The sequence below is a fragment of the Podarcis tiliguerta genome (genome assembly GCF_965153285.1).
Source record: "Podarcis tiliguerta genome assembly, chromosome: 9".
NCBI classification, from domain to species: domain Eukaryota; kingdom Metazoa; phylum Chordata; class Lepidosauria; order Squamata; family Lacertidae; genus Podarcis; species Podarcis tiliguerta.
In genome coordinates, this window is record NC_139542.1 from 12,626,116 (window position 1) to 12,640,243 (window position 14,128).

Consider the following 14,128-nt stretch of genomic DNA (forward strand, 5'->3'; position numbering starts at 1 on the left):
TGCAGTTTGGAAGAGAAAAAACAACACCGTACTGGTTCAAGAATGGGATAGAATGAACTTATGGATGAACACATGCAAAAGCTGACACAGACCAGAAAATGTTGATCTCTTCCTACCCTTCTGTGTCCACTTCTGTTCTCACTAAGGGTGGAAACAGACTAAGGGTAGAATACCATTAAAAGGTGTATTGTAAGGCAGGAGAACCGTGTAGCTGCTTTGAGCTCTTTGGAGGAAAGGCGGGGTAGAAGTTGTAGCCAACAAATCATAGAGGTGGAAGGGACCCAAGGGTCATTAGTCCAACCCCCCATAATGCAGGAATCTTGGCTAAAGAATCCATGAAAAATGGGCACCCAACCTCTGCTGAAAAACCTCCAAGAAAGGAGAGTCTACCACCTCTCATGGAATAATCTTGGCAGAATTAGATGGATCCCTGTATTGTATAAATATAAGTTCGTAGGGAGGTAAAAAGAAGCTGTATAAGAAATATCTAACTGTGTGATATAAAGTAATGGATAAAGTACAGTAAGATTAATTGGAAGTCAATTTTAAATTTATTCTCTATAAGCTTTATAATTGTGTTCAGTATACTGGTAAAAGGTAAAGGGACCCCTGACCATTAGGTCCAGTTGTGGCAGACTCTGGGGTTGCGGCGCTCATCTCGCTTTACTGGCCGAGGGAGCCGGCGTACAGCTTCCGGGTCCTGTGGCCAGCATGACTAAGCCACTTCCGGCAAACCAGAGCAGCACACGGAAACACCGTTTACCTTCCCACCGGAGCAGTACCTATTTATCTACTTGCACTTTGACGTGCTTTCGAACTGCTAGGTTGGCCGGAGCAGGGACCGAGCAACGGAAGCTCACCCCATCCCGGGGATTCGAACTGTCGACCTGCTGATCGGCAAGTACTAGGCTCTGTGGTTTAACCCACAGCACCACCCGCGTCCCCAGTATACTGGTATATGATGATAATTATATTAATGTTCTTGTATCTTCTAGTGTGGTGGTTTGTTTGATTTTTCTGTTATCTGTTTGATTGTATGTTTGTTTACTTGCATGTACGTCTGTTTTCTCATAAATGTATTCATTTTAAATTAATAAAGATATATTAAAAAAGAAGAAGAAAAAGAAAGAAGAGTCTACCACCTCTCATGGGAGTCTATATATACATGCATCTCTCCTCGATGTGTTGGCTAAGATGACCTTCCGTCCCAGTCATTAAGCAGGGTGCAACCCTAAATCACATTGATTAGGCAGGGCACTTACTTTGTCGGCTGTGGGCTCATCCAGTCTCTGCTGCTCAATGCACAAATGGCAAACTTTTGCCATTAACTCGTAAGGGTGGACGAAGAGCCGAGAGCTGAGCAGGAAGGTAAAGATGTATGTTCTCTGCAGGCGAAGAGAGACAGCGGCTAAGAAGATGCAGAACTTCACAGGGGCCATTTAGAACAAGACACGCATGCTCATGTTTTAGCAGGCAGAGGCTAACTTGTTGCGTTACCGTGGGAGAGCGCCCAAGACTGCCAAGGTAAGCATTTGAAACCTCATTGCGCCAAACGCCATTGTCTTCAGAACCTATACTGGGTACATCACCACACCCTGGTGATGAAAGGCTGGCAGCAGACGGGGCAAGGAACATCACAGCTGAGCCGACAATCGTTGCGTAATAAACACGCAGTCAATAACAGAGTTGCTGGGTACGCAATTTCAAAATTCATCCTCTTGCTAAACATGCAACATTGCCTAGTGGTTTAGGGACTCTCACTTCTACCTTGAACTCAGTGGGTGGTGAGAGGCAAACCTCAGCATCAGCCTCCCATGAGAATCACATGGGCCTACTCTAGAGCAGGAGTCTGCAAACTTTTCCAGCAGGGGGCCGGTCCACTGTCCCTCAGATCTTGTGGGGGGCCGGACTATATTTTTTTGGGGGGGGAATGAATGAATTCCTATACCCCACAAATAACTCAGAGATGCATTTTAAATAAAAGGACATATACTACTCATGTAAAAACACTCTGATACCTGGACCATCTGCGGGCCAGATTTAGAAGGCAATTGGACCAGATCCGGCCCCCGGGCCTTAGTTTGCTTACCCATTCCTTAGATTAGGTTCTCAACCTGTGGGTCCCCAGATGTTGTTGGACTACAACTCCCATCATCCCTGAGCTCTGGCCTTGCTAGCTAGGGGTGATGGGAGTTGTAGTTCAATAACATCTGGGGACCCACAGGTTGAGAAAGGCTGCTCTAGAGCATTGATGCAAGCAGTACTGAGGTCATGCTATAAAGTGCTAAAGAGAAACAAAAAAAACAAAACAAAACAGAGAGAGAGAGAATCTCCTTTACCAGTGTGGTTGGTGCCACCTCCATTTTTTAAATTTTTTTATTATTATTATTATTATTATTATTATTATTATTATTATTATTATTATTATTATTGAAATATTAATATACTGCTGCATCATAAAGATATAGCGCAGTGGTTTACAACCATATAAAAAATGAAACCAAACAATAAAATAATAAAATGTTCAAAGTGAATTCAAAGCAAAAATAAATTAGACACAAACACTAACAGACCATTGTGTGGGATGCACTTTTAATTGCCGGGCAAAACAGAAAAGTTTCCAGAAGGTGTTTAAAGGTTGACACAGAAGGCGCCTGCTGAAACTCTAGTGGCAGGGCATTCCACAGGACTGGGGTGATGACACTAAAGGCTCGATTTCTTGTTGTTGTCAAATGAGTCCCACCAACTCAAGGAACAACCAAAGATGCTCTGGCAGATGGGAGAGGCAGTCACGCCAGTGCTGTGTACACTAGTAAAACCAGAAAGCTTGCATTCTTGGTAGATCCACTATGTGTTGAAACTTACTGCTCAGAATCTCAGGATGAGCCTTACTGCTGTAACTGACCAGCCCTAGTTTGGTATTCCAAGACTGTTGCAAATTCCAGAATGAATGTAATTTATTATTTGTGAAACTGATTCAGCTGCACTTATTTTACTCTCTGGGAAGCCAGCTCCTAAGTGATCTTCAAAGTAGATCTTCACAGCCGACGCTTCCCTGCTCCATAAGATCACAGCTATGCTGCACCAGCCGATCAGAAATACCGGTAATCTTAATAGCTCAGACACAGGTTCCTGCACCCCATAAATAGAGCCCAGCAGTCTGTGTATGTTATGCCAAATTTCATATTCTTAATGGCTCAAAGTATCTATTCCATATCACTTTTGCAAGCAAGAGAATACAACTGAGGACCAGACAGTGTACATCTTTCCAGTATGGAATCCTGTCCTGTTGCCATCATAGGACGGAAAATTCCACGCAGCTTCATGAGTTAGCAATCCTCATGTGAGTTTTCAACGAGGGTGTCATTCAGTTCAATCCGAAGCTTCCATGCATGGACATGAATAAGCAAGGAGTGTTTTGAAGCAACCTTGTTTATTTGAGTAATTACCGTATTTACTCGAATCTAACGCTCACCTTTTGGGGCCATATTACATTGCGAAAGTCAAGGCATGCATTAGATTCGATGACACATTTACATCCGCCAGCAAATACTTCTTTTTGTTTCAAGGTTCTGAAAACTGAGGTGCGCGTGACATTTGATGGAGCATTAAAAAGTAAAGGTACCCCTGCCCGTACAGGCCAGTCTTGCCAGACTCTAGGGTTGTGCGCTCATCTCACTCTATAGGCCGAGAGCCAGCGCTGTCCGCAGACACTTCTGGGTCACGTGGCCAGCGTGACAAGCTGCATCTGGCGAGCCAGCGCAGCACATGGAACGCCGTTTACCTTCCTGCTGGTAAGCGGTCCCTATTTATCTACTTGCACCCGGAGGTGCTTTCGAACTGCTAGGTTGGCAGGCGCTGGGACCGAACGACGGGAGCGCACCCCGCCGCGGGGATTCGAACCACCAACCATGTGATCGGCTGAGGTTTTACCCACAGCGCCACCCGCGTCCCTGCATTAGACTTGAGTAAATACAGGAACACTGAAGGAGTCCTAGCGAAGGCAATATTCACACATTAAGAAATCTATCGCAACTGATTGCTCAGCACATTTGTGAAGATCAAAGAGAAAGCTGAACATTTGATTTCCATGTGCGTATTCAGACACAAAGAATAGAAGCAAACTCATCATACTGAAGGGGGCCAATTCACTTATGGCTGTTTTCTACATGGATGGCAATGCCCAAACGGGAAAATTGCATGTAGACTTGGGTGTGGTGCTTATCTTGCTGTGTGTATACGTGGCAAATAGCAGCGTTTTCCCAGCCTGTAGTCTGGTGGGCAGGCATCTAGAAACCCACTTAAAAGGTAAAGGGACCCCTGACCATTAGGTCCAGTCGTGGCTGACTCTGGGGTTGCAGCGCTCATCTCGCTTTACTGGCCGAGGGAGAAGGCATACAGCTTCTGGGTCATGTGGCCAGGATGACTAAGCCGCTTCCGGCGAACCAGAGCAGAGCATGGAAACACCGTTTACCTTCCTGCTGGAGTGGTACCTATTTATCTAGTTGCCCTTTGATGTGCTTTCGAACTGCTAGGTTGGCAGGAGCTGGGACCGAGCAACGGGAGCTCACCCCGTCGCGGGGATTCGAACCGCCGACCTTCTGATTGGCAAGTCCTAGGCTCTGTGGTTTAACCCACAGCGCCACCCGCATCCCGTTTAGAAACCCACTTAGTGTGGGACAATTAGTGCTTGCTCTATGGGCAGAGGGGCGAAAATAGATCCAACACTCCCTGGGTCGTTTTTGACAGAGGAGCAGGATATCAACCATCTCACTGTGTGTCCAAATCCCTAGGAACATAGGAAGGTGCCTCATGAAGAGTCAGACCAGTTGGTCCATCTAGCTTAGTATTGTCTACACTGACTGGCAGCTGCTGGCTCCAAGGTCTCTCCCAGCCCTACCCATAGATGCTGGAAACAACTGGGACCTTTTGCACACTCTCTGAGAGAATAGGGGAAGAGAGGGTGTGTGTGAATGATACCCCAATTCACAGACAAACAACTTTAATAGCCTGCAGTATTGCTGAATGCCTTGGGGGCTTAGCAAATGGGGGGGGGGGAATACCGCAAACATCACTCAGTGGACGGTGGCCCAATGTGTTTGAGAGATGTTGCAGTCCGGTTGGACAAGAAAAAGAGCTTAAGGCTGTGAATGGCAGACCCTTCACAGAACAAGTCGTTCCCCATACTGCCCGCAACACACCTGAGCCAACCCTCACCCCCTACTTCCCCATCCCTTTTCTAATGCACAGTAGGTTGGGCCAATTTAATTTGCAAAAGGAGGAGACTTACATCAGGGTAGTAATCAACAGTGGGCACTAAGTGCTGGATCAGGGCTTCCAAGGATCCTGACAGCAAGTTGTTTTCATGGTAGTAGAGTCCTCCGCAGCTGTCCTCTTTGGCCTGATAGAGGTTTCGGTTGTAACCGCTGCTGTCAAACATCGCTGCAAAGGGAGGAGTCTGCGGCATGTTTTCCTAAGCAAATACAGAGGAAGGAGAAAAGGTTTGTACACAATATTCAGGCGAGGCAATTCATTTATGATTCTTCCCTTTCTTAATCCCCACGAAAATCCTTTGTGGTAACTCATAAATCCCGTTTTATACTCGAGAAGGTGTGGTTAGACCACACCAGCCTTTCCGAACCTTGAGTTTCCAGATGTTGCTGAACTACAACTCCCATCAGCCCAAGCAAGGCCCAACAGTCAGAGTTGTTGGGAATTGTAGTCCAATGACACCTGAGGATCTAAGTTTGTGGAAGGCTGGACTGGACAACAGAGACGTGCTCCAAACCATCCAGTATGGTTGTGTCAAAAGGCTGTAATTGGAACCCAAGTCTGTAGTTTCGTCTACTGGGGAAAGTGTGTACCACAACAAACGTGGGGGTTCTTAAGGTGGCACATGGCTCAAAGAAGCCAACTGGTGAGGGGGAACCTTCTGCCCTCCAGGTATTTCTGAACTGCATGCCCCACCTTCCCTGGTCATTTCCCATGCTCACTGAGGCTGTTGAGAGTTGAAGTTCACCTGGAGGATCAATGGTCCTCCTTCTACACACCTGCAATAGAACTTCTGCATGGAATCCTGATCCATACTTCAGAAATTCCTCATTGTCAGTTTCCTCCAGGGAAGTTACTTGGAGCTGTAATCCTGAATCAGTCAGGACTGTACCTACAGTTCTTTGGCCACTGACTCAGCTCCATTCCTGATATGTGAACAGACACGGATTTCGGGTTCTGCCTCCCTTGGAATATCACATCTTCTACAGTCCTTCTAGCCTCTCATCCCCTTGGGAACCATCATTCTCAAGCATCCTAGATTGGTGGACTTTCCACAAGAAAGAGCAAGAGGTATGTCGACACACCCTGTCCTGGGCCACAGGGATTATCTTCACAGGCTGTTTTGTTTTGGCTAGCACAGTCCAGACCAGAGAGCATCCTGGATGGCTGCCGTGGTCTAGGGTTTATGCATCAGGGTTTTGTCACACAGATGATGCTTCAATCTCAACCAGTGGCTCCAAGTGCTACTTAATCGTTGCTCTTTTGTCAGAAATGCAACAGACTTTCTATGTCGTTGAGGCACTGCACACCGTGATCAGCTCCCGCCCAGTAAATGTTGTATAAACACCGACAATTGGAAACACTGGCCTGTGAGCACTCCAGATGGAGATCAGCCTTTACTAAAGGTGTCATGGGCTTTGAAGACACTCAAACTCAGGATGAAAGGGAGAAACATGCTAAGAGGAGGGCATCGCTTGGCAAACCCTCACCATGATCAACTCCTGCCCAGAAATCTATGTCCCCGCTGTGGAAGGATTTGTGGATCCACAATTGGCCTTCACAGTCACTTATGGACTCATTGTTAAAACCGTGTTACTCTTACTCGGCTACGAGTGATCGCGAAAGACAACAACACAACAATTTCCAGTCACACAGCCTATAACACATCCCATCTTCGAGGCAGCCACGTGTTCAGGGAAAAGGAATGATCACATCAATGATGTCGGAACAGTCATCTCCCCACCCCTCCGGGTTACGAGTCAAATTGCCAGATATGTACATTTGTTTCAGTTTCATGCAAGAGGTTGGCATGTCTCCATACGCATGCATCCGCAAGGGCTACAGGCATGCAAATAATGAAATGGACAACAAGGAGGAGTCAAACAGGAAAGGGGAGAATCTGCTGTGTAAGAACGCCCCACGTGTCATTCATCCTGAACGGTGCTTCCACACCCTTGATTGAGCAAGACTCCCAACAGTTTTAATCTCAAGAGCAAATGAAGGAAATGGCTGGAGCTCGGAGACAGAGCACGTGCTTTTCATACTGTTCAATCCCCAGCCTCTCCAGTTAGGGCTTGGGAGAGACTCTTCTGTGAAGCTCTAGAGACTGCTGCCAGTCAGTGTAGGTACCAAGGTTTACCTCGCCTGGGCCGGTTCACTCCAGCGGGCCGGATTGCACATGCACATAAGCGCGTGCGCCCATGATTTCCGGTGTCTGCGTCTGCACAGACATTATTTTTGGCATCTGTGCATGCGCAGACGCGGTTTCCGGCACCGCGGAAGCAAGTCCCTGCTGCACTGTGCTGGTTTAGCGCAGCACACAGGGACTTGCCCAGCTGGTGGCTCATTTCGGAGGTGGTTCGTGGGCCGGTTAAACGACCCCTACGTGGGTCGCTTGTGGCCCATGGGCCTTAGGTTGCCTACCCCTGGTGTAGACTGTACGGAGCTAAATGGACCAATGGTTTGACTTGGTATAGTGTTAGTGTGGGGCCAATGACTCCTTCCTGAAACCCTGGAGAGATGGTTGCCGATTGTAACAGACAACTCAACAGGCCGATGACCTGAGGCAGTTTCTCTTCTTCTCTCGTCCATAAGAAGATCCAGCTGGTGGCCCATCTAGTCCAGCCTCCTGTTCTCATAGTGACCAACCAGACACCTGCAGAAAACCCTCAAGGAGAACTGGAACGCAAGAGCACTTTCTATTCCTGTGGTTTCCAGCAATAGGCATTCAGAAGCACTGCTGCCTTCAACCCATAGTGGCTAGCAGTCACTGATAGCCTTATTCTCCATGAACTGTGCTCTCCACCCAACACAGCTGAGACTCTGCAAAAAAGAGTCCCAGCACACTGCACACACATGTGTGCCTGGGAAGTGCTTAATTCCCCCCTTCCCGCAAAGATAGCATTGCAAGTGCAGATGCCACCTCTTCTCTTTCTCTATTGCAGGGGTCAGCAAACTTTTTCAGCAGCGGGCCGGTCCACTGTCCCTTAGACCTTGTGGGGGGCCGGACTATATTTTGGAAAAAAAGAATGAACAAATTCTTATGCTCACAAATAACCCAGAGATGCATTTTAAATAAAAGGACACATTCTACTCATGTAAAAACATGCTGATTCCTGGACCGTCCGCGGACCGGATTTAGAAGGCGATTGGGCCAGATCCGGCCCTCGGGCCTTAGTTTGCCTAAAGGGACCCCTGACCATTAGGTCCAGTCGTGGACGACTCTGGGGTTGCGGCACTCATCTCGCTTTATTGGCCGAGGGAGCCGGAGTACACCTTCCGGGTCATGTGGGCAGCATGACTAAGCCGCTTCTGGCGAAGCAGAGCAGCACACGGAAATGCCATTTACCTTCCCGCCGGAGCAGTACCTATTTATCTACTTGCACTTTGACGTGTTTTCGAACTGCTAGGTTGGCAGGAGTTGGGACCAAAAAACGGGAGCTCACCCCGTCGCGGGGATTCGAACCGCCAACCTTCTGATCGGCAAGCCCTAGGCTCTGTGGTTTAACCCACAGCACCATCCATGTGGGTTTGCCTACCCATGCTCTATTGTGTGCCCAATCCTCCAAAGATTGAGGGTTGTTGTTGCTGATGTTGTTGTTTTGATGGGGGGAAGACTCTTTTAAATAGCAAATAAATGCAGGACTTGGTGTGTTCCAGTCCAGGAAAGGACCTGATTTTGGAATACAAGTGGTAACCGAACAGCCTGTCAGTATGTAGCTTCTCCCCATCCTCCTTCTCCATCTGTGTGCTCCAAAACTCCTAACAAAGCACGTTTCAAAGGGAGGCAAGGAGAAGCTATTAAGTTATTAGCTGGATTCCTGGGGACAAAAAAAAAATGAAAGGAAGAAAACGCACCATGCAGCACAGAGAGCCAAAGGGTCTGGCTTGCTTCTGGCAACAGGTCAAGACAATGAAGGCATTCAAACTCTGCACGAGACTTGGAGGATTGAGAAAGGAAACAATAAGACAGAGAGCTAAAACACAGTCGCTTGGGGAAGGTGGAAGGCACACCAAGCTGGAGAGACTCCTCTGGCCTGCCTAACCCCCCCCCCCCTTTCGCTAATCCCTCTTTTCAAGATGCCAAAGGAGATTTGCATCAAAATAAGGGACGGCAGCAGGCTCAGCATCTGAAAAGTCACATTCATCACTCTGAGCAGCTGTTCGACCAGGGATTGGATTCCTCCCAGCACCAATAAGTCAGGAGGGGTGGGGGATGTGCGTGTGTGCATGAAGGGAAAGAATAAAACAGACCCACGTGCCTTCGCAGAAGGGGACAGACGCGCAGCAGGTGAAATTTTAGGCAGTGTGAGAATGCCACATGCTGCTTTGGCAGTTGGGGAAAGGAGAAGCGGGTAGGAAGTCCCTTTGTCTTCAGAGGGGATCACCAGCAGGAGAAAAAGAAGAGACAAATGGTACTTGGCCACTTCATGACCGCAGATGAGCTCCTTTTCCCCATCACTTCCTTCCATCTGCTATTTTGCAAAACCCAAAACAGAAACATGCACCAGTTTTCCCCAAAGATGCTTCCCATAGACATCTCTTTGTCATACTCTAGAGGCTCAGAGGCCCAGACTCTTCCTTACATCACCAATATAATTTTTTGGGATATGAGATAATGGGAGGGATCCAGAGACCAACTTTAGACATCTAAAGGCAAAAGCGTCCCTTGTTTGTTTGTTTGTTTTTTAAAAGCCAAACAAAGGACCAGCAGATTCCAATACATCCTTGAATGTAAACATTCCAATATACATTCACATAAGACACTGATGCTCGAATTCAGAGCGGGGAAATAATCCCCAAGCTTTTCATTGATGGGAAAGTCAGCTGAGAGAGCACAAATTAGGAATTAGCACAAGCGCAAATGTATAGGAATCCTATCGCCGTCACCCAAAAGGACTCAGGATGCAAGATTTAGAATAAAGACGACAACTCCTGTCCAAATCTAAACAATTTCTCCTCTGCATATCATAGAACTGCAGAGCTGAAAGGGACCACAAGGGCCATCTATAGTCCAAGCCCCTGGGATGCAGGAATCTTTTGTCCAAGGTGGGGCTTGAACCCACGGCCCTGAGATGTTAGAGCCTCATGCTCTACTGACTGAGCCACTCTGTTCCATTGGAGCCAAGAGGAACATCACCATGCAAGGGGAAGGACCACGGCTCAGTGGCAGAGCATCTGCTCGACATGCGGAAGGTCGCAGGTTCAATCCCCGGTATCTCCAGGCAGTGGTGTAGTGTGGGTTGTCAGCACCCGGGGCAAGGCAAGTAATTTGCGCCCCCTAACCCGGGGCAAGGCAAGTAATTTGCACCCCCCCCCCCCGCTGCACTGTCCCTCCCCCAGATAGTCCCTCGCTCTCTCTCCGCACCGCACCGCACGCCTGGCACCCCCCCCCCTCGACAGTGGGCGGCGACCCGGCGGCTCGGATCAGATTCGCACAGCCAGCACTGCACTGAGAGAGAGTGAGTGAGCCAGGTAGGGGCTGAGAGCTGCGAGCGCGCCCCCCCCAAATGTTGCACCCGGTGCGGCCGGCCCCCCTGCACCCCCCACATTACGCCACTGTCTCCAGGCAGGGCTGGGAGAGACTCCATGAAACCCTGCAGAGATGTTACCTGTCAATATTGAACTAGATCATGGGTAGGCAAACTAAGGCCCGGGGGCTGGATCCGGCCCAATTGCCTTCTAAATCCGGGCCACGGATGGTCCAGAAATCAGCATGTTTTTACATCAGTAGAATGTGTCCTTTTATTTAAAATGCATCTCTGGGTTATTTGTGGGGCATAGGAATTCGTTCATTTATTTTTCCCCAAAATATAGTCCGGCCCCCCCACAAGTTCTGAGGGACGGTGGACTGGCCCCCTACTGAAAAGGTTTGCTGAACTAGATGGACTGATAACCTGACTTGGGGCTCCTCCAGACTTCCCCTTCCCCTACTGCTTTCCCCTGGAGAAATCCAGTCTTTACCACTGAATCGGAGCAAATGTCAACTGGTTTTTTCCGGATTGACGTTTGCACCAGTTTATCGCTAAAGTGCATGCAGGCTTGCGCTCAGATCTGTGCTTCTAGGCACAGGGACAAGCGCAAGTCTGCATCACCCCTCCATATAAGGCAGCTTCCTATGTTCCTAAGTGGGCATCAAGATATGCTCACTGACATGTGCAAGTTGGTTTCCTGTATAGCCCCAATTGTTCATTGCTGGATCAGGATGCCTGGATGTTTACTTCTTCAAGAGCATCAGTTTCATTTCCCCACCGGCAGCCAGTTACTGCAGTGGCACTGACACGGCTTGGCCTGGCCCACCAATTTAATCCAATATGGCATCACTTCTGTGTCTGCTTGTACATTGGAGGGGAAGGCGAGGGATGCTGGTTGTTCATTCGGAATGCACCACTCGCTCGGGCCAGGTTACCGAATGAGACGCACGATGCATTGTCCAAATGTCAGAGCAGATATGAAAGTGTGAAGAGGATAAATATAGGCCACCTGTCGATGGCCTCATCTAATGCAAACAGTACGGGGGGGTGTAAGGGGAGAATGGGCTCCATGGGATTTCAACAGGCATTCATGCAGAGAACAAGGTTTCTCATAGATTTAAATCATCAAAGAATTCAGCTTTTGTTGGCAAATTCTTGACAGAACGAAACACACTGGGCAATCTCCAGTTGTGCCCATCCATGAGAGAAAAGGCATTTGCTCATAGATTCACAGAGCTGGGAGGGACCCTGAGTTTCATCCAGTCCACCCCACCCTGCAATGCAGGAATATACAGCTGTGTAATGGGACTTCTCCTTGTTCCCCTCTGTGGCTTCCTTAGGTGCCGCCCCAGTCTGCTCTGAGGAGTTGAGGGACCCTCCGGAGCAGATCAGGGGGCAGCGTTAGAGACTCAAGATATATGAGCTAGGTCCTTAAACCAGGGCTCCTTAAACCAGGGTTAAAGTCGCCAAAACGGAATGCCCCATTTTGGGGCCAGGCGACTTGAGAGTTGTATTTTCCAATACAGTGGTACCTCGGGTTAAGTACTTAATATGTTCCGGAGGTCCATTCTTAACCTGAAACTGTTCTTAACCTGAAGCACCACTTTAGCTAATGGGGCCTGCTGCTGCCGCCGCCGTGCCAGAGCATGATTTCTGTTCTCATCCTGAAGCAAAGTTCTTAACCTGAAGCACTATCTCTGGGTTAGCGGAGTCTGTAACCTGAAGCGTATGTAACCCGAGGTACCACTGTATAACCTTTTGGTTCCTGGAATTCATTCTGATCATGCAGATAAAATATAGTGGGTAGAATTCTACAGGATGTGTTGTTAGCATGTGAAAACGGTCAAGATCCAAGGATCCCCAGGCATGCAGCTCTGGATGGTGGAGACGTCCGACGCCATCTTGGCACCCGGGCATCTTCCCTTGGTTGCAAAGGGCCAATAGCCAGGTGCAGAATGCACCTGGCACCTGTCGAATTTCGAACGTTGTCTGGGGGGCGGGGGTCTCCTTGGGGAGGAAGAGGTGCTACACTATGACTACCGCATTGTCCTTAAGTGGCACCAGCCTTTTAAAGACCAGTTTCTCTTTGATATTTTTTCTGAAGCTTTTTTTTCTCCCTTCTCTCTGCATGTTTTCTTCAAAGCTGGGCTTAAACCAGCCGAGCTTCCTCTAAACGCACCCCCTACCAGTGGCGTAGCGTGGGGGTGCAGGGGGGACCGGCCGCACCGGGCGCAACATCTGGGGGGGGGGGCCGCTCGCACTCGCAGCTCTCTGCCCCTACCTGGCTCACTCACTCTCTCTCACTGCAAACAATACATGTGCTTAGGGAGTAAGGGTTTTTTTAACTAATCTAGTGGAAGAGACTCGAGTGCTAAAATCCACGGGTTAGGGGGCACAAATTACTTGCCTTGCCCCGGGTTAGGGGGCGCAAATTACTTGCCTTGCTCCGGGTTAGGGGGCGCAAATTACTTGCCTTGCCCTGGGTGCTGACAACCCACACTACGCCACTGCCCCCTACCCCTCTTTTTAACAAAACAAAAGGCAAAGTATATGCGTTTCAGAACCACAAGATCCAAGCAGCTTGCTTAGCGTGAATTAGAAGGACAATAATGGCATGACAATTCCGCCAAGGACCCTAGGAGAATTCCGCCTCTGGCCCATTCGGTTGCAGAGAGATTTACGGAGTGAATTAATCTGGAGGGGATGCACGATGGACTTAGGCCCCAGCCAAAGCCTGCAATAAAACTTCCCCCGTGCGGCAGGAGATCGTTTGAGGCAAAAAGCTGCTTTTCTATGTCATTATTTACAACCAAGCAGCTGGAGGACGGAAGGAGGGGCTGCTGGGCAGCGGTCCATGCTCAAGTGTAGAACACCGTTCTAGTTTTCAGCCTCCCAGATCAAACTAATCCAGGGGCTGGTGCTTCCTTAGCCTTGGGTGTGTGAAACCAAATGGTGAAGAAGTGCCAGAGCAGCTTTTCCCAACCTGGCGCCCTCCAGATGTTTCGAACTGCAGCTCACATCAGCCCCAGTCAGGACAGCTGTCTGGAGGGCACCATGTTGGGAATGGCCGCATTTGAGAACCTGCAGTGGGAGCAGACTTGGTTTCAAGGATTTTGGATAGCAAGGCTCAGAAAGAGGCCTGAGGACCCTGGTGCTGTTCCCAATAAGACTGTGCTGGGCTAGGTGAACCTGTGAGCAGATTTATGTGTCAGGTATATCATTTTTTCGGACGCGGGTGGTGCTGTGGGTTAAAGCCTCAGCGCCTAGGGCTTGCCGATCGAAAGGTCAGCGGTTCGAATCCCCGCGGCGGGGTGCGCTCCCGTTGTTCGGTCCCAGCGACTGCCAACCTAGCCGTTCGAAAGCACTCTCGGGTGCAAGTAGAT

At 48.9% G+C, this 14,128-nt stretch overlaps 1 protein-coding gene across 2 annotated transcripts in view; it reads right to left on the bottom strand.

Moving 5' to 3' along the window:
* RASGEF1B (RasGEF domain family member 1B) overlaps positions 1-14,128 on the bottom strand; it is a 254,233-nt gene that overhangs the window by 21,646 nt on the left and 218,459 nt on the right. For both annotated transcript variants that reach the window (XM_083398472.1, XM_083398473.1), the window contains 2 exons: positions 5,291-5,473; positions 1,263-1,385 (listed from right to left, as the gene is read on the bottom strand). In XM_083398472.1, the coding sequence (XP_083254598.1) occupies positions 1,263-1,385; positions 5,291-5,473 (306 nt within the window). The remainder of the gene's footprint in view (positions 1-1,262; positions 1,386-5,290; positions 5,474-14,128) is intronic.